Here is a 22,938-nt window from a genome sequence, read left to right on the forward strand (position 1 = left end):
TTCAAGGTGGTTTGGGTGGGTAGGTTCAGTGATGTGCGGGGGAAGTTTGGGCTGTGGTGGTCTAGAATGCACTGCCAAGTGAGGTGGTTGAGGCCAATACATTAGCGACCTTTAAGACTTATCTGGATAAGCACATGAACAGATGGGATGTAGAAGGATATAGGCTGTTGGTCTAGATAGGACACGTGATCAGCGCAGGCTTGGAGGGCCGAAGGGCATGTGTTCTTTGTTCTATCTCGGAGACTTAAAATTCTAACAGGACAAGACACGTTAGATGCAGGGAAGATGTTCCCGTTGGTGGGTGTGTCCAGAACCAGGGGTCACAGTTTGAGGATTCAGGGTAAAACATTTCGGACAGAGAGGAGACATTTCTTCACCCAAAGAGTGGTGAGCCTGTGGAATTTATTACCACAGTAAATTGATGCTAAAACATTGAATATATTCATGAGGCGAATGGGATCAAAGCAGGATTAGGCTATGGATTAGGATGATAGTGAGAAATGGCGAAGCAGGCTTGAAGGGCCAAACGGCATCCTCCCATCTTCTATGTATCTATGAAATCTTATTTCAGCAACCTATAGTTGGTGTTCAAGCACTGGCTCACCTCGAGATCACATTAAGCTTGGCCACAGTAATTGTAACAACTGCTCCCTAACTCGAGAGAAAATGTACTGCTTTGCAATAAAGTTGATGTAAGAAATAATTTAGTCAATAGGCAAGATTTTTATTTTGGTCACTGTCAGCATTTCATCTTTTAACCATGTGAAGTTGCCTTCAGATCCATTTTCAAAAGTATTTTGTAAAGATCAAATTCAGACATTAGAAAACTAGCTTAACTTGATACTGTATCACTTAACAATACAAAGGAAAAGGGCGGAGAAGTGAAGTTTAGTTTCAAACAGTACTGTATATTTTAAAAACTAATTACATGTTGTCTTCATCAGATTCATCATCTTCCTCAAGAGATTCCTAAGAAAGAAAATAAGTGTGGTGAGGAAAATGAATTATGCAAAGCACAAATCATAAAAGTTGCATTGAAATTTAAGATTGTATTAATTGCATTTACTTTGGCATATTTTTCTGCTTCCTCTTTGATATCTTTAGGTACAAGTTCATGTCTGCCTTTTGTAACTGTAAAGAAAAACATTGAATTATAATAAAAGTATCAAGAAGTCCATATCTTTCAGTCTTTTTTGCCTCCCATCCCCAAATCATCGAGATGCATAACATGTAAATAGATGTACTGCTGGGGTTTATCAAGCCTGAATGTTGAGGACAAAGGTCAGAGTGGGACCAAGGTGAAGAATTAAAATGATAGGTGACCAAGAAGCTCAGTCATGCTTTAGAAATGGACAGAGATTTTCTGCAAAGCAATCACCCAACTCGCACTTTATTTCCCCACATCCTGAGGAGCAAATACAGCATACTAAACTGAAAATAACTTGGAAGGAGGTGGTAAAGGGACACGTGTTGCATCTCATTGGCCTGCATGGGAGGGGTATTGGGGATGACTGAGGAGCGGACCAAAATTTCATAAAGAGGATGATCCCTTAAGAATGGGGTGGGAAGATCTATTTTATGGTGGCATCAGATTGCAAGATGGAGAATAATTCATTGAATACAGAGGCAGGTGGGGTGCAAAGTGCGGCCAAGAGAAACCCTCTTGTGGTTCTGGGAGGAGGTGAGAGCAGAAATGCATGAAACATTGTGGCCCTGTCAATCATGATTATGGGGGAAATCAAAGAACAAAAGCACAGGAACAGGCCCTTCGGCCCACCAAGCCTGTACCGGTCATGATACCACCCATGGCCAAAATCCTGAACACTTCCTAGTGCAGTATCCCTCTATACCCATCCTATCCATGTATTTGTCAAGATGCCTTTTGAATGCTGTTAATGTATGCTTCCACAACCTCCCCGGCAACGCATTCCAGGCACTCACCACCCTAGTGTTTAAAAAAAAAAAACGTGCCTCACACATCTTCTCTAAACGTTGCCCTACAGACCTTAACCCCCCTCCCTCCACCCTGGGAAAGAGTGCCTGCTCATCCACTCCATCTATGCCCCTCAAACTTGTAGACCTCTATCAGGTCACCTCTCAACCTCCGTTGATCTAATGAAAACAGTCCGAGTCTATTCAGCCTCTCCGCATAGTTGACACCCTCCAGACCAGGCAACACCCTGGTAAACCTTCTCTGCACCCTCTCCAAAATCCTTCTGGTGTGGCAACCAGAATTGTGCACAATATTCCCAAGTGCAGCCTTACTAAGGTTCGGTACAACTGCAAAAATAATCTTTATTATTGTCACAAGTACACTAATGAAGTTACTGTGAAAATTCCCTAGTTTCTACACTCCGGCGCCTGTTCGGGCACACTGAGGGAGAATTCAGAATGTCCAAATTACCCAACAACAGCACGTCTTTCGGGACTTGTGGGAGGAAACCCACGCAGACACGGAAAAAGTGAAGACTCTACACATGCACAGACAGTGACCCAAGCCAGGAATCGAACCTGGCGTTGTGAAGCAACAGTGCTAACCACTGGCTACCGTGCCACCCATGACTTGCCAGTTTTTTATATTTTATGCCCCGCCTCATGAAGGCCTGCATTCCGTATGATTTCTTGACCACTTTGTCCACTTGTGTTGCCACTTTCAAAGATCTGTGGACCTGCACGCCCAGATCTGACTTTCTGTATTCCGAAGGGTTTTGCCATTTACTGTATATTTCCCCTCTATATTAAACCTACCAAAATGCATTACCTCACATTTGTCTGGATTGAACTTCATTTGCCATTTCTCTGCCCAAGTCTCCAACCTATGTCCTGCTGTATGCTCTGACAATCCGCAACACTATTTGCCACTCCACCAACCTTGGTGTCATCTGCGAACTTGCTAATCGGACCGGCTACATTTTCCTCCAAATAGTTTACGTACACTACAAACAGCAGAGGCTCCAGCACAGATCCCTGTGGAACACCACTAGTCGCAACCTTCCATTCAGAAAAACACCCTTCACCTGCTACCCTATGCCTTCTGTGACTGAGCCATTTCTGTATCCATCTTGCCACCTCACCTCTGATCCCGTGACTTCACCTTTTGTACCAGTCTGCCATGAGGCACCTTGTCAAAGGCTTTACTGAAGTCCACGCAAAAAACATCCACCGCCCTATAGGGCTGGTTTAACTCGGTGAGCTAGCCAGCTGGTTTGTGATGCAGAACAAGGCCAGCAGCGTGGGTTCAATTCCCGTACTAGCTTACCCGAACAGGCTCCGGAATGTGGTGACTAGGGGCTTTTCACAGTAACTTCATACTTGTGACAATGAAAGATTATTATTATATCAATCATCTTTGTACCCTCTTCAAAAAACTCGATTAAGTTAGTGAGGCACGACCTCCCCTTCACAAAACCATGCTATCTATCACTAATGAGTCCATTTGTATCTAAATAGGTATATATCCTGTCCCTGAGAATTCTCTCCAATAATTTGGCTACTACCGATGTGAGGCTCACCGGCCTATAGTTTCCTGGATTATCCCTGCTACCTTTCTTAAACAGCAGTACCACAATAGCTATTCTCCACTCCTCTGGGATCTCACCTGCAGCCAATGAGGATACAAAAGTCAGTCCAGGCCCCAGCAATTTCCTCCCTTGCTTCCCTCAGTATTCTGAGGTAAATCCCATCCGGCCCAGGAGACTTGTCTACCTTAATGTCTTATAAAACACCCAATACTTCCTTTTCAATGTCAACATGACCCAGACTGTCCACACACCCTACCCAAGAATCATCTTCCACAAAGTCCTTTTCTTTGGTGAACACTGATGCAAAGTACTCATTTAGTACCTCGCCCATTTCCTCAAGCAGGAAGACATATCAAAAGCACTTCAAAACAAAACTGGGTGAATGAAACAGAGTCCTTACAGGAAATGGGCTGCGAGGAAGGGTAGTCAAGCTTTAACAAAGGGTCATCTGGACTCGAAACGTTTGCTCTTTTCTCTCCCTATAGATGCTGCCAGACCTACTGAGATTTTCCAGCATTTTCTCCTTGTGTAGTCAGGGTAGCTGTGGAAGTCAGTGGGCTTATAATAAACTTAGCTTCCTGATCCTTCAACCACACTTTCCAATAAAGCATAAGTTGTACAGTTCCATACAGTTGAGTTTGAAAAATTCCAGATCCTTTGCGCTTATACCAATGAGCCTGTTGTCTAATGAATTAACAGCAGTTTGGAATACTGTGGAGCTGTCTATCTCATCAGGTTACACAGTGTGCCAGAAAAGTGCGCCAACATTTTGAACTCTCAGCCCCTTGTTTACAGCCTCAGTTGAGTACATGTTAGGCCTAATTTGTTTTGATATCAAAAGTTGATTGAAATACGGATTCAAAATGCAAATTTGGGGATTGTAACATCACCTTTACAGGACAAGATTACATATGGTGTTGATTAAACATTACTGCATAGGAATATGCAACATACAGAAGTCAGCAGAAATGTTAACTTATTTCCCCCAACACAGGTATTTTTAAACTGATGTGCAGTCAAAATTACGAATGTTATTGTTAACGAATGAGTGGTTTGTCAAAATAACAATGTCACTACACAAAATTTTTAAAAGAAAAGACATTACTTTCTCCAACCCAGCTTAGCTCCAACTCGAAGGATTTATCCTTTACTTCGTCGTGGACTATGTAGATTCTGACGGTAAAATAGTAAATAGTTTAAAATTTGTACAAAATTTCAAAGATATTGTAAGAGGGGACAGGCACAGAGAATTCTGAAAAATTAACTACAGTAGAATGTTTTTTAAAAACCTTAGATTATCCACTGTATTGTCTCATGTTCCAGACTTCAATCAAGTAAAATGTTTTTCAACAGTCTTCATCAGCCAATCTATATTTAGAACTAATCGTATTACACTTGTGTATTATATAAATAAAATTTTATTTGTAGGGACATACAATTGGGAGAATACAGCTACAACAGAATCCCCTTCTATTTCCTTCTTAAAGCAGGAGACTTTCCGAATAACATACCATTGATTGACACATTTGTGAATAGATTAGTAACTGCTCCACCTGGTGGCCCAGCTGAGAATAAACGATAGCAATATTCATTTTGATTAACTCAGTGCTAAAAGTAAAATGATTCCACTTGTACCATTACATGTAATTCCCACTAGTCTGTAAGTACATCAGGCTGGCAACAACCTTAAAGCTTGAATTTTTATACTGGCTTTTGCGAAAGCTAAGTAATATAATAATTTTTTGTCACAAGTTGGCTTACATCAACACTGCAATGAAGTTACTGTGAAAAGCCCCTAGTCGCCACATTCCAGTGTCTGTTCGGGTACACAGAGGGAGAATTCAAAATGTCCAAATTATCTAACAGCACGTCTTCTGGGAATTGTGGGAGGAAACCGGAGCACCCAGGCAGACTCCGCACAGACAGTGACCCAAGCGGGAATCAAACCTGGGACCCTGGTACTGTGAAGCCACAGTGCTAACCCCTGTGCTGCCCATTTCTAAGCAGGTTGTACAGGCAATTAACTCACTCATTGACTGTACAATCATTGAGCTTGAAAACACAATAAATATGCCCAGGGCAGTCTTGGTATCCAGTTTTAACCCACTCAAGAATAGTTCTACAATTTAACACCAAATACTAGATAGATAACGCACTCATCTGTCTTTATTAAAAATCATATTTTACCTTTCTTTTGGCTGCACAGTACATATTACTTACTATTACCTATTACCCTATCGTTTTCTAAATAAATTGTATCCGAGAGACAAAATGAGCAATGGAACAACAAATAAGCACTGCCGGGTGCAAAGCAAATATCTATTCTTATTGTGTATCAAACCCCAAAACATATATCCAACAGTACAAAATTTTCATTCCCCACATAGCCATTCTATGCCCAAGACTAATTTGAATGTTTTTTCTGGTGTACACGCAAAGGAATGGGTTTGTCAATTTTGGAACTAATTTCACAAAGGATCTGTACATTCTGCAGAAACAGTAGTGTTGCCTTCAGCCGGAGCTGGATTAAAATCTCGGCCCCATAGATGATACTTTCAGTCAAGTATCTGCTTGAGGGAGGTATCAGTAATTAACATAGAACATAGAAAATACAGCACAGAACAGGCCCTTCGGCCCACGATGTTGTGCCGAACCTTTGTCCTAGATTAATCATAGATTATCATTGAATTTACAGTGCAGAAGGAGGCCACTTGGCCCCCCCCCCCCCGTGTCTGCACCGGCTCTTGGAAAGAGCACCCCACCCAACACCAAGGGCAATTTTGGACACCAAGGGCAATCCATCATGGCCAATCCACCCACCCAGCACATCCCCGGACCGTGGGAGGAAACCCACGCAGACACGGGGAGGATGTGCAGACTCCGCACAGACAGCGACCCAAGCCGGAATCGAACCTGGGACCCTGGAGCTGTGAAGCAACTGCGCCATCCACAATGCCACCATGCTGCCCATTTTAAAATCCATTCCTTCTACCACTTGTGTGCCATCCAATCACCTTCTTGGCAGCACCACCCAAAATTGCAACCTCGACCCAAAAGCAAAATGACTTCATTTATATAGTGCTTTTCACAACCAAATGTTCTACAGCCAGTGGGGCACTTTTAGAGTAACTTTTGAAGTAATGTCGGAAATGCAGAAGTCAATTTGTGCACAACAAAGTCCCACAAACTGAGATAATTTGTTTCAGTGATATTGGTTGAATGACAAATATTGGCCAAGACACCGGAAAGAACACCACTACTTCAAAATAGTGTCATGAAAGTTTGTATGCTCATGAGGAGGATGCTATGGGAAATCTACTAGTTTGTATTAAAAGGTTTTCAATTTGTTCAAAGTTAACATTTTCTATTATACACCAGGAGATAAGTGGGGAGTTGACGAGAAAAAGTAAAATCAGTAATCATAGAATGTCACGTAAAAAGATGTATTTTTCTGGTGCCCTCATTCATTCCCTAAAATTTTATATTTTGAATTCCCTTTGAGCTTTTCCTTGAAATTACAACACAATAGTCAAGCTACGGCAAAAGTGAAGTATTCACTCAAATCTACAACTGAAAGTGGATATAATACATCCTGATATCAAAGTGAGAACTGCACCATCGTCAGGAGTTCTAACCTTTAAAAAGAATGTTGCCTGCTCATGTGGACAACAATATAGGTTTTAGCCACTTAGATATTGGTGATGTATTTGTAAACAAACGAGATCAAGCACAAACCAAGATTAGTAAAAAATGTTCTTCCAACTGCCAGGGAAGACATAAAATTGCAATTGTGTATCTTGTATGTGGTAAGCACATTACAACAACTTCTCACCTTACTAGTACTGTACAGCTATGATTGCAAAGTGGCAGATATACTAAAACTGCTAATACAACACAAGTTGAATGCAATACTTCAGGATTAGAAATCTATTTTTTTCAGTATTGAATATTAAGCTACTAAAATGATTATTCCATACATCCCAATGTCAATAATTAACTCCTAGTAACTTGCATATCAAATGATGGATTAAAAATGTACTCAGATGTGGGTAATGCAAAGAATATACTTAAAGCATTATTTTAAAACAGTTATAACATCTACACATGAAGTTTTTAGTATTTTCTGCGAAAATGCGTCACTAGAATGGTCTTGGTCTAACACCTAAATTTTGCTATGCTGGACGGCCTCAGCCACTAAGGTCCCTACTTCTCACTGCTGGACAGAGCGAACTGATGCAGACAGTATGCGTACAGACATGGGCTGAGGAGAAGTGAACTGCTAGTGATGTCTGCATTCCTCAAAACTTGGCACTTATTGTCTATGCTCATATATGAAGGCTGCTGTAGTATAAAAGACATGTTTGAATCTACCTCTGTACTCGTCATGCCTGCAGAAATGGCAGGGAAAAAAATGGAAAGATTTTCTATTACTGTCCTATTAAAGTAAATTGATCACTTTATTGACACTAAGACAGCAAGACTGTTTAAAATTGTTCTAGCCAATTTTGAGAAATTATAAACTTACATTTTTGCAACTTCTTTAACCACTTCCCTGCAAGTCAGGTCTTTCATCTGTAAAGCAGTACGGGAGAAAAAGTGAGTGAGTATATACTAGTCGATTAATTACTTGCACATGTTCTCTGAATTATCAAGCATAAGCTTCAAGTGGAGTTAAAGATCAAGGGACAATTGGACTCTGGCATAAAGGCGTAGTTCAGCCTCCATTTTAAAGTCATGCATTGTTATGAATCCTTAAGTCAAATAATTACATCCACATTTAAATCTGGCACACTGCAGCACCTCCACTGGCAAGAGGATGTAATTATATGGTCAAGAAGACATTAGCAGTGTTTCCTTTAGCAAAATTGACATGCACTGGACACAGGTTATCATGTAGGTATATGGATTCAATATCCTCTAAATGTCTTTCTTAAAAGGTATTTCGTAAAAAGACTAAGACAGTTAGTATTGAAGAGCAAGAAATTTATCAGTAACTTCCAATCAAACGTCATTCTTTTAAACTCCAATGGATATAGGCCCAACCTGCTCAACGTTTCCTTGTAAAATAACCCCTTCATTCCAGCAATCAGTCAAGTGAACCATCTCTGAGGAGCTTCTATTCCAGTCGTATCCCTTTTTTAAATTTTTCCAATTAAGGGGCAATTTAGTGTGGCCAATCCACCTACCCTGTACATCTTTCGGTTTTGGGGACAAAACCGACAGACACTGGGAGAATATGCAAACGCCACACGGACAATGACCCGGGGCTGGGATCGAATCCGGGTCCTCAGTGCAGAGTCAGCAATGCTAACCACTGCGCTGCCCTGTCATATCCTTTCTTAAAGAGACCAAATCTGTACACTACTCAAGGTGTAAGGTGGAATTCAACCAAAAGATTTCCAAGTGTCATTTTGGGCAAGCTTGACGGGTGTTTCCCACCAGCTTTTTGTGCGAGATCCACACTTCGTCATTTTTTTAGGCCCTGGGGAGTTTCTCCCATGTACATAGCTATAAGCAGTAATAATAATCTTTATTGTCACAAGTAGGCTTACATTAACACTGCAATGAAGTTACTGTGAAAATCCCCTAGTCGCCACATTCCGGCGCCTGTTCAGGTACACTGTAGGGAGAATTCAGAATGTCCAATTCACCTAATTGGAGGAAACCCAAGCAGACACAGGGAGAACGTGCAGACTCCGCACAGACAGTGACCCAAGCGGGAATCGAACCTGGGACTCTGGCGCTGTGAAGCAACAGTACTACCCACTGCACTACTGTGCCGCACACAAATACAGGTGTTTTATTAATTCTGTTTCATTGTTAAAGTAATTAAAGGTAAAATTAAACCAACTTTAGAGAGGGGTGTTTCAACTGAATGTAGCTAAATATTCAAATAGATTTTAAATATAGACATGAATATACTGAAAATCTCATCAAAAGCGTGGCACGGTGGCAGTGGGTACCACTGTTGCCTCACAGCACCAGGGGACCGGGTTCAATTCCAACCTTGGGTGACTGTGTGGAGTTTGTACATTCTCCCAGTGTCTGCGTGAGTTTCCTCCGGGTGTTCCAGTTTCCTCCCACAGTCAAAGGTGTGCAGGTTAGGTTGATTGACCATGCTAAATTGTCCCTTAGTGTCCAAAGGTTAGGTGGGGTAGACCCATGTAGAGTGCTCTTTCAGAGGTTCGGTGCATGGGTCAAATGGACTCCTGCACTGTAGGGATTCTATTAAAAAGTGAACTCAAATTAAACTTAGGCCATCTACTGTAAATTTACATTGTAGCCTCAAAGGGACAGGCCACTTAAGTACAGCTCCCCATCAACGATAAACTATTGTTACATGGTATACCTATTATAATGATCAACATCACGGGAGTGTTGCTGGTGTTTCAGCCCTTCAATAAACCAATCTTAAATTGAACAATTTTCAAATTGTGCTGCCTATGATGCTCCTAATACTACATTAAGGACATAAGACTTTCTTCTAATTAACCTTTTGGTGCATATGATGAACTCCAAAGCACCTTTTCATATTCTCCACAACAGGTCTCCCAACATTTATTCCCAATGAAATATCTTGTTTTATCAGATCTATCATGCAGTGTCTCATCTAATAATGTACTATATTATGCTTGTACAAATGTTGACAAATGAATACCCAAGACTGCAGCATGCATAAAGACCAATTATACACCTCAGAATCACAACAAAAACCTTTCAATAATCTGACAATTGAGTACATCGAATGCACATGTTTTTTGCCTGATTTGTTATTCCACACCAGTTTCCTTCCTAACTAATGTCCCAAAAACCTAATTTCATTCCCACTTTGTTTTCCTACCCCTTAGATTAATTTCCTCACATTATATCAGCACGGTAGCATTGTGGATAGCACAATTGCTTCACAGCTCCAGGGTCCCAGGTTCGATTCCGGCTTGGGTCACTGTGCGGAGTCTGCACATCCTCCCCGTGTGTGCGTGGGTTTCCTCCGGGTGCTCCGGTTTCCTCCCACAGTCCAAAGGTGTGCAGGTTTGGTGGATTGGCTATGATAAATTGCCCTTAGTGTCCAAAATTGCCCTTAGTGTTGGGTGGGGTGCTCTTTCCAAGAGCCGGTGCAGACTCGATGGGCCGAATGGCCTCCTTCTGCACTGTAAATTCTATGATAAATCCATTTCATTTTTTATGGCTTACCTGCAGCTTCTCAATCTCTGTTTTTGCTGCTTCTTTCGCTTTTCCAATTGCACATCCCCAGTAACCCTACAGCAATACAATAAAATTTTAGCCACAAATTATTCCAATATTCATGCAGAAAACATTCAAATATATAGCATATATTAATTCCATGACCCAAGAAAGTGTGTACATTTTCTCATATCAGCTTAACACAGACAATGTAGGCACAAGTTACAAACAGTACAACAAAATAATAATCTATCGCTCCCTTAAAAATCTCCAAACAGTTGGTTCCTCAACTGAACCTACTTTCCCCCTTAGGCCAAGAGTTATCGAAAAAGCTGGGCGGGAAAAATGAGGAAGAAAAAATAAAGAAACAAGAAAATTTAGTCTTGTTAGTCCCTGAAATTGAAAACACAATATTTGGAATAGTAATCTCTACACAAGACATCAGAGAAGTTGACCTTTATGCAAAATTTAGTTTCCATTTATTTCATAAATGTTAATTTTAGTGGTCAAATCAACTAGTATGTATTACAAAAGCAAAATTTCTTAAACGATAAATCCAAATGTTCAAACTTTAGGGTGCACTGCAATTTACATCCGGGTGTATTGCATTTACACTGCAAAATTTGGCACTTCATTTTCTGCCATACCAATGTTAAACTTGCAATGTAAATTTGGTGTCAGGACTCAACAAGACAATATAAAGTGGGGTGGAGAAGGAAGCTTAATTCCACCCAGGTTTGAGATGATAGTGTAAACTCTGTGCAATGTCAAACTGAAGTTTAATTTGATATTGGGCACTTTTTAAATCCAAAATTAGAGTAATACAGATTTAAGTTAATAAAAATGGCTTAATTCTTCCCATAAATATAAAAAATTAATATCTAGCTGCTAATAGGAGTTCAGTTAATATTTGCTGACTTCTAAAACCACTGCTTACATTATCAATTTTCTAATAGCAAGTGAGAATTTCAGAAAGTCAGGCAGACAACATATTCTTGGAGAGCTACTTACATGGGACACTCCTGAAGGGTCAATCATGTACATCTGAGCTCCATCATCCTTGTCATAAGATCCCATAATAAAGCTATAGGGAAATAAAATGTTGAAATTGATTTGTGTCACTAGGATTCACAATATGAATAAATGTACCCATAAATGTTACAGAAATTCTAATGCAAAATATTCAGCATAGAATTAAGTAAAGCTTAACATCACACACCACAGGTTCATAACTGTTCATTCACACTTCTCTCACCCTCCAACTACAGCTGAGGTACCTTACATCATCTGTATAAATATGCAATACAAAATCACTTTTCAGATCACAATAATAATTTTACAATAAAATTACCTGCTTCCAAAGGGTCTCACAGCACTATATAACGTGTATGCATGGACGTACATTGCTACTCGGTCTGCCAGATGCTAAAAGAAAAAAATGTTCAAAGGAGCAAACTTATAAATACTTGTGATTCGTTTACAATAGATCAACAATCTACATTAGCCCAAATAGCTATCTTATAGAATTTACAGTGCAGGAGGAGGCCATTCGGCCCACTGAAAGAGCACAAAGCCCACATCTCCACCCTAACCCAGTAACCCCACCTAACCTTTTTGGACACTAAGGGCAATTTAGCATGGCCAGTCCACCTAACATGCACATCTTTGGACTGTGAGAGGAAACCAGAGCACCCAGAGGAAACCCACGCAGACACAGACAGAACGTGACCAAAGCCACAAATGGAACCTGGGACCCTGGAGCTGTGAAGCAACAGTCCTAACCACTGTGCTACCGTGCCACCCTAATATAAGAGCCCTTCCTGTTTATTTCCTTTGTTCCCATTTCTTTTATTTTATTATTTTGTTCTGGTCCATGGACCCATAATCAGGATGTGCTTTTATGCAGTATATGAAGTTAAAACAGCTGCTTGCCAGGACACTGTTTCCAGGTTTTGTATTTTGGAAAGGAGAAACCAGATTCCTTGGTACCGAGTGGATCTTAGTGTAGGAGTAGATGATTATTATTGTAGTAGATCATGCGGCACGATGGCGCAGTGGTTAGCACCCTATGGCACCGAGGTCCCAGCACGATAGCACAAGTGGATAGCACTGTGGCTTCACAGTGCCAGGGTCCCAGGTTCGATTCCCTGCTGGGTCACTGTCTGTGCGGAGTCTGTACATTCTCCCAGTGCCTGCGTGGGTTTCCTCCGGGTGTTCTGGTTTCCTCCCAAAGTCCAAAGATGTGCAGGTTAGCTGGATTGGACATGATAAATTGCCCTTAGTGACCTAAAAGAAAAGGTTAGGAGAGGTTATTTGGTTACTGTGATAGGTTTAAAGTGAGGACTTAAGTGGGTCGGTGCAGACTCGAGGGGCCGAATGGCCTGCTTCTGCACTATGTTCTATGTTCGATCCCAGCCCTGGGTCACTGTCCGTGTGGAGTTTGCACATTCTCCCCGTGTTTGCGTGGGTTTCGCCCCCACAACCCAAAGATGTGCAGGGTAGGTGGATTGGCCACCCTAAATTGCCCCTTAATTTTAAAAACTGAATTGGGCACTCTTTATTGTAGTTAATGGTTATTAATATATACAACAGGCAGCACGGTGGCACAGTGGGTAGCACTGCTGCCTCACGGAGCGGAGGTCCCAGGTTCGATCCCGGCTCTGGATCACTGCCCGTGTGGAGTTTGCACATTGTTTGCGTGGGTTTCGCCCCCACAACCCAAAAGATGTGCAGGGTAGGTGGATTGGCCATGCTAAATTGCCTCTTAATTGGAAAAAATTTGGTACTCTAAAAAAAGTTTTTAAATTAATGTATACTACTGCTGCGGTCAGCAGCAGATGCTGTGGAACTAAGTTAGTATATGTGAAAAACAACAAGCTCAGTTACTCAGCAACCAACATCACCGAAAACACAATAGGTTGTATGTGATTAAGACATAAACCCATTCAGTGGGGAATTAACCCATTACGTTGGGGGGGGGGGGGGGGGGGGGAGGGAGAAAGAGCCCCACTGCAACATTTTACAACTAATCCGTCAAGGAATTAACACTCTTACAGCCCTGCCACTGAAAGGAGTTATAAAAATTATGAAGGTTGTAGGCATTGACGAGAAAGAAGTGATACCAGCATGTAACATTGAAGACTGATAAAGTTTTGTATGATTGTACCACAACTCTGGCTCAAGTCTCGTGAAGGAACATTAGGAACCAGTGTTGTAGGGAGCTGGTTTGATTAGTTAACTGGCAACCAGTGGGTTGGCCAGGGACAATGTTCTGCCTGGCAACGGTCAGTGATTGGCTCCTGCAATGATGCTGAGAGAACTTGGCAGAAGTGTTTAGAGCTTGGAAGTGAAAGGAACACTCGCTCTCTCTCCTGCTTGCTGAAGTTAAAGAACTGCTCTATTGTTCTGAAAGCAATGACTGCCAGGCACATCCTTTGCTGTAAACCTGAAATGATGCCGAGTCTGCAGAGAAGATAGACAACCTTGCCAGAAAAAAACGATCTCAAGTCTCGAAGGAAGTACAACCAAAACAAAAGCTTGAACTTCAGAAACACATTGACTGGGAGTCATCCCAGTGCATCACCAAGATCTTTATCCTTTTATTAATATTTTCTTTCCCTTGCACCACCCTTTCCCCTGTGTGTGTCTGTGCGGGAGAGTTAAAAAGGTGTGGGAAAAGGGTAGTAGATAGCTATATTTTCTGTTTGGTTGATTCTGATACTGTACATAATAAAGGTTACTTGTCTTTTAAAGCTACAAACCTGGTGACTGTAGTTTAATGGGCTCAGCCAAGGATCTCAGTTATTTGAAATAAAATCTAATTTCATTTGTGTTACTACTCGGATCAAGTGGGGCTGGAATTGACTGTGCACTAGTCCAGGATGTTGTGACACTAGATACAATAAATTTTTACATAGTATAAATTTCAAAATTGGAAAATGTCAGCAAAGACAATGACCTAATGATAATAAAAGTCTGTTCAATAAATAAATATATGATGTCTATGTACCTATATTGTGTATACAAGGCATTGAGGTTAAAAGGATACCTACCACCCTAGCCACACTTGTTCAGATTCTATTGGCCAGCACTGACTAGCAAGAGACTTTACATACACTTAATGGTTTTGATGGCTTATGATTTGAACTTTATCATTAAGGGGGGTACAAATAAAGGAACTGGACAAGAATGGGAACGGTAGGAGAAAATGAACTGGGCTGTATTAAGTACTCCGCAGTTAATATTGATGTTTGCTTTGTTGTTAATTATGCATTTTAGAGAAGCACTGCATTTCATGCTTCCTGAATAACTTATGTAGTGAGTAGCTGAGCCAGAAAGGCTCCTGGCTCAGTCTTTAGTTTGTGCTGTGTTTTCTGAGCTCAGAGTGCAGTATCAGATATATTACAATTAGTCTCAGCTCTTAGTATTTGGAAAAGGAAGGCATGATGGGGGAAACTAACCAGCAGCCTCCGTCAGAAACGCATGTGTTGATGTCTAGCAAGGACAGTATTGGGCTATGCTACATTGACCTTGTGGGGAAATTGCCTGCTGATATTACCCAAAACACATATTTAAATATGGCAACTTGGGTGAAAAATAGTTCCTGATAGCCATGGGGACTGTACTTCTGGAGGAAGTCAATGGCTCTGGATTGGGCCAGGGGGATGGAAGAAATATAACAGAAAACAAATTCACTTGGGACACCAAGATAATTTTTTGGATTAAACGTTGTTCTGTGGTAGGTCACCTGATTAGGCGTTTTGTGTAATTTATTCATTAAAACGAGCTGTACTAAAAAAATAACACCGCTAAATAGATCTCATACCCTCAATGGAATATCATATCCATAGTTGGATCTAAAGTTGGAAGCTTCTTCTCTTGCAATATCAGTAAGAGACCGTGCATCTGCCAAAAGACCTGCTACTGCCTGTGGGATGAAACAAAAGTTGCTTACTGTAATGTTCATTTAAAGTTCGGCATGCATTGAAATCAAAATACATAGTCCACTGTTGTTAAAATTTGCATTCTTACTACAATGTTCTATTCAGTACCAATTCTTTACGCACCTCAATGCAATTTTGTAAATAGGGCTCATAGACATAATACAAAAATGTTTCAATTTAACTTCACAAACTAACATGCCTTTTTTGGGGGAAGGCTGCTTATAAAATTATCTTACCATTCCTACATGACGATCGATGTTAAATATGCGTTTGTTGGAGCCTTGTTCATACAGTTTAGAAAGGACCAGTTTCTCTACTCCAAACACTACTCCGTCTTTACATCTTATCCCAATAGCTGTGCTATCAATTTAGATTAGATCAAAACAAAACACATTAAGTACTGAATGCAGTAAGAAAAAGGTTAATGTTTTGAGATCACAAACATTTGTACATGTTATTAACATCATGTTATTTTAAAGGAGGGTTAAATTTTCAATGTATAACTAATTCGGTTTTTGTGCTTTTAAATATATGCAGGAGTTTAAAAATAATACAAAAACTGGAGTTGTCAACTTTAAATGTAAATGAACATTGAAGGGGGGGGGGGGGGGGGGGGGGGGGTACTTCCGGTAGCGGCCATGGTGTGAGTGGTCGCACATTTGGTAGCTCCCGCTCGAGGCGGTTTTGTTGGTCCTTTTCCCCCTATTGGATGGTTTGAAGAAAAAGGTGCAGGAGTGGTGGAGGCCAGCCCAAGAGGGGCTATGATTGATCCAAGGGGAGGGGATACCCCGACCAGGCTGATCACATGGAATGTGAGAGAACTGAATGGGCTGGTCAAAGATGTCTCACATGTTTGAGCATTTGAGGAGCTTAAAGGCGGATGTGGCATTCTTGCAGGAAACACACCTGAAGATCAGGGATCAGACCAGGCTAAGGAAAGGGTGGGTAGGTCAGGTCTTCCCAGGATTAGATATGAAGATGTGTGGATGGTGGTCCTAATAAACAAGCGGGTAGCGTTTGAGGTGGGAAATATAGTAGAGGAAAGGTTTGTAATGGTGAGTGGGAAATTGGAGGGAATGCTGGTGGTCCTGATGAACGTTTATGCCCCAAACTGGAACGATATTGAATTCATGAGGCGGGTGCTGTGGACGATCCCAGACCTGGACTCGCACTGGCTGATAATGTTTTTTTTTTGGGGGGGGGGGAATTTTAATACAGTTATTGAATCAAAATTAGATCAGTCGAGTCTGCAGTCGGGAAGGGAATTGAAAGGGTTTACGGAGCACATGGGAGGAGTGGACCCGTGGAGGTTTGGAAGGCCGAGGGCGAAGGAATTTTCATTCTTCGCCCATGTACATAGGGTGTATTCTTGGATCGACTACTTCGTGATGGAGAAGACTTGGCTGGCGGGGGTGGTCGGCTCAGAGTACTCGGCGACTGTGGTCACAGACCACGCGCTGCATTGGGTGGACTTGCAAGTGGATCGGGGGGGGGGGGGCAGCTGCCGCAATGGAGGTTAGATGTGGGATTATTAGCGGATGAGGAGGTTTGTGAGCGGGTGAGGGCTGCTATTCGGGGGTATGTGGAGCTGAATGATACTGGTGAGGTCTTGGCTGCCAAGCTATGGGAGGCACTGAAGGCAGTGATGAGGGGGGAGTTTATATCAATAAGGGCACATAGGGACAAGACGGAGTGGGCTGAGATGGCAAGGCTGGTGGATAAGATCCTGCAGGTTGATAGGAGGTATTCGGATGCCCCTGAGGCAGCTGAAAGAGCAGCAGAAACTGCAGATGGAGTTTGGACTGGTGTCTACGGGTAAGGCAGTAGGGCAGCGAAGGAAGGCCAGGCGCAGTCAATGAATATGGGGAGAAGGCAAGTAGGATGTTGGCACACCAATTGAGTAAGCAGGAGGCAGCGAGGGGGATTGGAAAGGTGAAGGATAGGAGGGGAAATATGGTCTTAAACCCCGTGGAGGTGAATGAGGTATTTGCGGACTTTTACAAGAAGCTATATGATTCGGACCCCCCCAGCCGGGGTGGAGGGAAAGAAACTTTTTTTTTTTTTTAAGACAGATTGGAGTTCCCCAAGGTGGAGGAGGACCTGGTAAAGGGGCTGGGAACACCCATGGGATTGGTGGAGGTGATGGAGGGTATGGGGGCAATGCAGGTAGGAAAGGCCCCGGGCCCGGATGGCTTCCTGATAGAATTTTACAAAATGTTTTCGGGGACCTAGGGTCATAATGATCCCGGTGGGAGGAAATGTGGAGGTATCAGTCACTATGGACGCGGAGAAGGCCTTTGACTGGGTATTATGGGACTACTTGTGGGAGGTCCTGGGGCGGTTTGGGTTTGGGCAGGGGTTTGTGGATTGGTTCCGCTTGTTGTACCGTGAGTGTACGGACAAACCAGCTAAGTTTGGGGTATATTAGGCTGCATCGTGGGACGACGCAGGATGCCCACTTACCCCGCTGCTTTTGCCTTGGCAATAAAGCCATTGGCAATGCTGCTTAGAGCTCTGGGAGTTGGCAGGGGTTAGGGGAGGGACTGTGGAGCATAGGATCTTGCTGTATGCGGACGTTTTATTGCTTTATAAATCAAACCCACTGGAAGGTATTGGGGGGGACCATGGGCATATTGGAGGAATTCGGCTAGTTCTCTGGGTACAAGTTAAACATGGGGAGAGTGAGGTCTTCCTGATCCAGGCGAGGGGGCGGGAGGGGTGAGCTGCCGTTCAAGGTAGTGGGGACAAGTTTCAGGTATCTGGGCATCCAGGTGGGGCGGGGATGGGAGCAGCTACATAAATTATAGGACAGTCTGTAGCGTAGTGGTTAGCACTGTGGCTTCACAGCGCCAGGATCCCAGGTTCAATTCAAGGCTGGGTCACTGTCTGTGCGGAGTTTGCATGTTCTCTCCATGTTTGCGTGGGTTTCTTCCAGGTGCTCCAGTTTCCTCCCACAGGTCCCGAAAGACGTGCTGTTAGATGAATTGGACATTCTGAATTCTCCCTCTGTGTACCGAACAGGCACCGGAATGTGGCGACTAGGGGTTTTTCACAGTAACGTCATTGCAATGTAAGCCTACTTGTGACAATAAAGATTATTATAATTGAATTTGGCACGACTCGTGGAGCAAATGAAGGGATTTTAAGAGATGGGACGTGCCCCCACTGTCGTTAGCGGGGCGGGTGCAATCCGTGAAGATGACAGTTCTCCCGACGTTTTTATTTGTGTTCCAGAAACTCTCTATTTCTATTCCAAAGGCTTTTTTTAGGACGGTTAATGCACTGATCGCAGGGTTTGTGTGGGCGGGTAAAGCCCCACAGGTGAAGAAGGTGCGGCTAGAACAGGATTTGGAGGAGCTGGGCTGGCCCTGCCAAATTTGATTAACTATTACTGGACAGCAAATATAGCCATGGTTAGAAAGTGGGTAGTGGGAAAGGTGTTGGTATGGGAGCGAATGGAGGTAGCCTCTTAGAAGGACTCGAGCTTAGGGGCACTGTTGACGGCACCTCTAATGTTCTCGCTGGCCAGGTACTCCACAAGTCCGGTGGTGGTGCGGCTCTGAGGGTGTGGGGACAGTGGCAGCAGCACCGGAGGCTGGAGGGTGCCTCTGTTGGGGCACCGATCTGCAGAAATCATAGGTTCGCTCCAGGTGGACTAGACATGAGGTTCCAAGGGTTGCGGTGGGCAGGGATTGAGTGGTTTGCGGACCTATTCATTAGGGGCAGCTTTTCAAGCTTGGAGGGGCTGGTAGAGGAATACGAGTTGCCCAGCGAAATGGGTTCCGGTACTTGCAGGTGAGGTATCATGTGAGGAAGCCGGTGCCTTGCAGGTGAGGTATTATGTGGGGCAGGTGCCGTCCTTTCCCGACCAGCTGCCCCCAAGGTTGCAGGACAAGGTGGTGTCGAAAAAAGGAGTGGATGAAGGCAGAATGTCAAAGATTTACAAAGAATTAATGGACTGAGAGGAAGAGCTGAGGAGGGAGTTGGAGGCTGGACTGTGGGAGGAGGCTTTGAGGAGATGAACACATCCTCTTCATGTGCGAGGCTTAGCATTATTCAAGTCAAGGTAGTCTACAGAGCACATATGAAGGTGGCCAGGATGAGTAGGTTTTTGAGGGGGTGGAGGATAGGTGTGGGCAGTGCGCGGGTGGGATTGCGAACCATGTCCACATGTTTTGGGCCTGTCTGAAACTGGAGGGATTCTGGCGAGGGTTTGCTGACGTTATGTCTGAGGTGTTGAGGGTGAAGGTGGTCCCGAGTCCAGAAGTGGCAATCGGGGTGTCGGAAGGCCTGGGAGTCCAGGGGGTGAGAGAGGCCGATGTGCTGGCCTTTGCCTCCTTGGTAGCTCGGAGACGGATCTTGCTGGAACGGAGGGACTTAGGGCCGCTGAAACTGGGGCGAGGGGTGTGGGTGAGCGATCTCATGGAATTCCTCAGGTTGGAAAAGATCCAAGTTTGCCTTGAGAGGGACTGTGGAGGGATTGCCCTCATGGGTGGAAATCATTTATCGACTACTTCAAGAATAGTTACGAAGTCGGGGGGGGGCCTTAAAAAAAGGAGATGGGGAGGTGGAGAGTAGCGGCAGGGAAGGTGGACGGTGGAGTGTTAGATATTTATTTGCTATGTGAATTCCTGTTTGCTGGTTGTGTTTGATGTATATATACACAAATGCCTTAATAAAAACATTTTTAAGCGGCTTCCGGTTGTGGCCATGCCCGGGTAGGTCGCACGTTCGACAGCTCCCGCCGAGATCGGACATTTGGGCTCGTTAACGGACCTTTAGCGGCACTTTGATGGCGATTCCCGGTGGGGCAGTAAACGCTGGTGAGGCTCCCCCCCAGCGCTGTATGGAGTGGGGCAGTAAAGAAGGCTGGATCGGTGAAATGAGGGGAACGGGCGCGAAACAACAAAATGGCGGCCGGCGTGTGCACAGTGGTCGCGGGAGCAGCAGGAGTTCCTGAGAAGCTGCTTCACAGAGCTCAAGACGGAAATGCTAGCCCCTATGAAGGCTTCCATGGAAAGGATGGTGGAGACTCAGAAGATGCAGGAGAAGGCGATCAAAGAGGTGGAAAAAAAGGTCTCTGAAAATGAGGATGAGATCTTGGGCCTGGCGGTCGGTGGAGGCGCACGAGGCCCTGCACAAAAGATGGCAGGAGAAACTGGAAGACCTTGAAAATAGGTCGAGGAGGCAGAATCTGCGAATCCTGGGCCTCCCCGAAGGTGCGGAGGGGTCGGATGCGAGCGCATTTGTGACCACAATGCTGGGGTCGCTGATGGGTGCGGGGGCCTTCCCGCGGCCCCTGCAACTGGACGGGGCTCACAGAGTCCTGGCAAGGAGGCCTAGGGCGAATGAACCGCCGAGGGCTATGGTGATAAGATTCCACTGCTTCACAGACAAGGAACGTGACCTGCGGTGGGCAAAGAAGGAGCGAAACAGCAAATGGGAGAACTGTGAGATTCAAATTTACCAGGACTGGGGAGCAGATCTGGCTAAGAGGCGTGCGGGATTCAACCGGGCCATGACGGCCCTCCACAATAAAGGGGTGAAGTTCGGGCTGCTACATCTGGCGAGGCTGTGGGTCACGTACCAAGGCCGGCACCACTACGTTGATACGCCGGAGAGGCATGGACATTCATTAAGAATGAGAAGTTGGACTTGAACTAATGGGCAGCTGCACGTTGTTGGAACGCCCAGGTGAAGAGGTGTAACCGGGTGCTGTCCTAATGTAAGACTGGAAGCAGAGTGTAAGTTGTATGGGGGCTATGTTATGCTGGTTTGCCCCGTTCTCTCTTGGTTTTTGCCCTTGGGGTCCTCTGCCACGCCGCAGAAGGGGGAGATGGGCCCGTCAGTTAGGGCAGCTCGCCAGAATGGGTGGGGGGGGGTTATTCGTTGTTCGGGGCAACGGCCAGAGTTTGTTCGTTGTTTTCTTTTTTTTTCTTGTTACACGGGAAGAATTGGGGGGGGGGGGGGGGGGGGGGGGGGCAGGGAACGGGATGCTGCTTCATGAAGCACATGCGGAGTAAAATACCGGACTTGGAGTCAAACAATTTGATAACGGGGGGGGGGGAATTCAACACAGTCCTGGACCCGGCTCTGCACCGGTCTAAGTCCAGGTCGGGGAGAAGGCCGGCAGCGGCCAAGGTCTTGAGGGGTTTCATGGACCAGATGGGGGGAGTGGATCCGTGGAGATTCGCTCGGCCAAGGGCGAAGGAGTTCTCTTTCTTCTCCCACATGCATAACGTGTACTCTCGGATTGATTTTTTCGTGTTGAGCAGGGCGCTAATCCCAGGGGTGGAGGGGGTAGAGTACTCGGCCATTGCGGTCTCGGACCATGCTCCGTACTGGGCGGACTTGAGACTGGGGGCGGAGAGAGGGCAGCGCCCTCTCTGGAGATTGGACGTGGGACTGTTGGCAGATGAGGAGGTCTGTGGGCGGATTAGGAGGGGCATTCAAAACTATGTGACAACAAACTATACGGGAGAGGCAACAGTGACTACGGTCTGGGGGCCTTGAAGGCGGTTATTAGAGGGGAGTTAATCTCTATCAGGTCCCACAGAGAGAAGAAGGATAGGGTGGAGAGGGAGAGGTAGTGGGAGAGATACTCAGGGTAGACAGGTGGTACACGGAGACCCCCCCCCCCCCCCCCCCCCCGAGGAGGGGCTGCTAAAGGAGCGCCGGAATTTGCATGCGGAGTTTGACCTGCTGACCACAGGGAAAGCAGAGGCACAGCTGAGGAAGGTGAATGGGCAGTACATGAGTATGGGGAGAAAGCGAGTAGGATGCTGGCGCACCAACTTCGAAGGAGGGAGGCGGCCAGGGAAATTGGGGGAGTTAGGGATAAGGGGGGTAACATGGTCCTGAGCCCGGAAGAGATCAACAAAGTCTTCAAGGAGTTCTACTGCAAGCTGTATGAGTCAGAGCCCCCGGAGGGGAGGGAAAGGATGAAGCAATTTATGGACCAATTGAGGTTCCCAAGGGTGGACGAGGAGCTGGTGGAGGGATTGGGGGCCCCGATTGAGTTGGAGGAGATAGTTAAGGGCTTGGGAATATGCAGTCGGGCAAGGCCCCTGGACCGGACGGTTACCCTGTAGAATTCTACAAGAAATTCTCGGAGCTGCTGAGCCCACTCCTGCTAAGAACCTTTAGCGAGGCCAAGGAGAGGGGAACCCTCCCCCCGTCAATGTCGCGAGCTTCGATCTCGCTCATCCTTAAGCGGGACAAGGATCCGTTGCAGTGTGGGTCCTACAGGCCGATATCGCTCCTAAATGTCGATGCCAAACTGCTGGCTAAGA

The 22,938-nt window shown here is 44.7% G+C and overlaps 2 protein-coding genes across 2 annotated transcripts in view; one reads left to right on the forward strand and one right to left on the reverse strand.

The window, feature by feature from the left end:
* LOC140399878 (uncharacterized) overlaps positions 1-22,938 on the forward strand; it is a 110,311-nt gene that overhangs the window by 77,037 nt on the left and 10,336 nt on the right. The gene's annotated exons all lie outside the window — the stretch shown is intronic.
* The window catches only part of psma3 (proteasome 20S subunit alpha 3), a 45,231-nt gene continuing 22,996 nt past the window's right edge, over positions 704-22,938 (reverse strand). Inside the window, exons 3-11 of the mRNA XM_072489366.1 lie at positions 15,883-16,006; positions 15,529-15,630; positions 12,055-12,128; positions 11,715-11,787; positions 10,713-10,778; positions 8,047-8,093; positions 4,627-4,694; positions 1,067-1,131; positions 704-969 (exon numbers count right to left, since the gene is read on the reverse strand). Of these exons, the coding sequence (XP_072345467.1) occupies positions 925-969; positions 1,067-1,131; positions 4,627-4,694; positions 8,047-8,093; positions 10,713-10,778; positions 11,715-11,787; positions 12,055-12,128; positions 15,529-15,630; positions 15,883-16,006 (664 nt within the window). The 3' untranslated portion in view covers positions 704-924. The remainder of the gene's footprint in view (positions 970-1,066; positions 1,132-4,626; positions 4,695-8,046; positions 8,094-10,712; positions 10,779-11,714; positions 11,788-12,054; positions 12,129-15,528; positions 15,631-15,882; positions 16,007-22,938) is intronic.

Source organism: Scyliorhinus torazame, chromosome 2, assembly GCF_047496885.1.
Source record: "Scyliorhinus torazame isolate Kashiwa2021f chromosome 2, sScyTor2.1, whole genome shotgun sequence".
Taxonomy (NCBI): domain Eukaryota; kingdom Metazoa; phylum Chordata; class Chondrichthyes; order Carcharhiniformes; family Scyliorhinidae; genus Scyliorhinus; species Scyliorhinus torazame.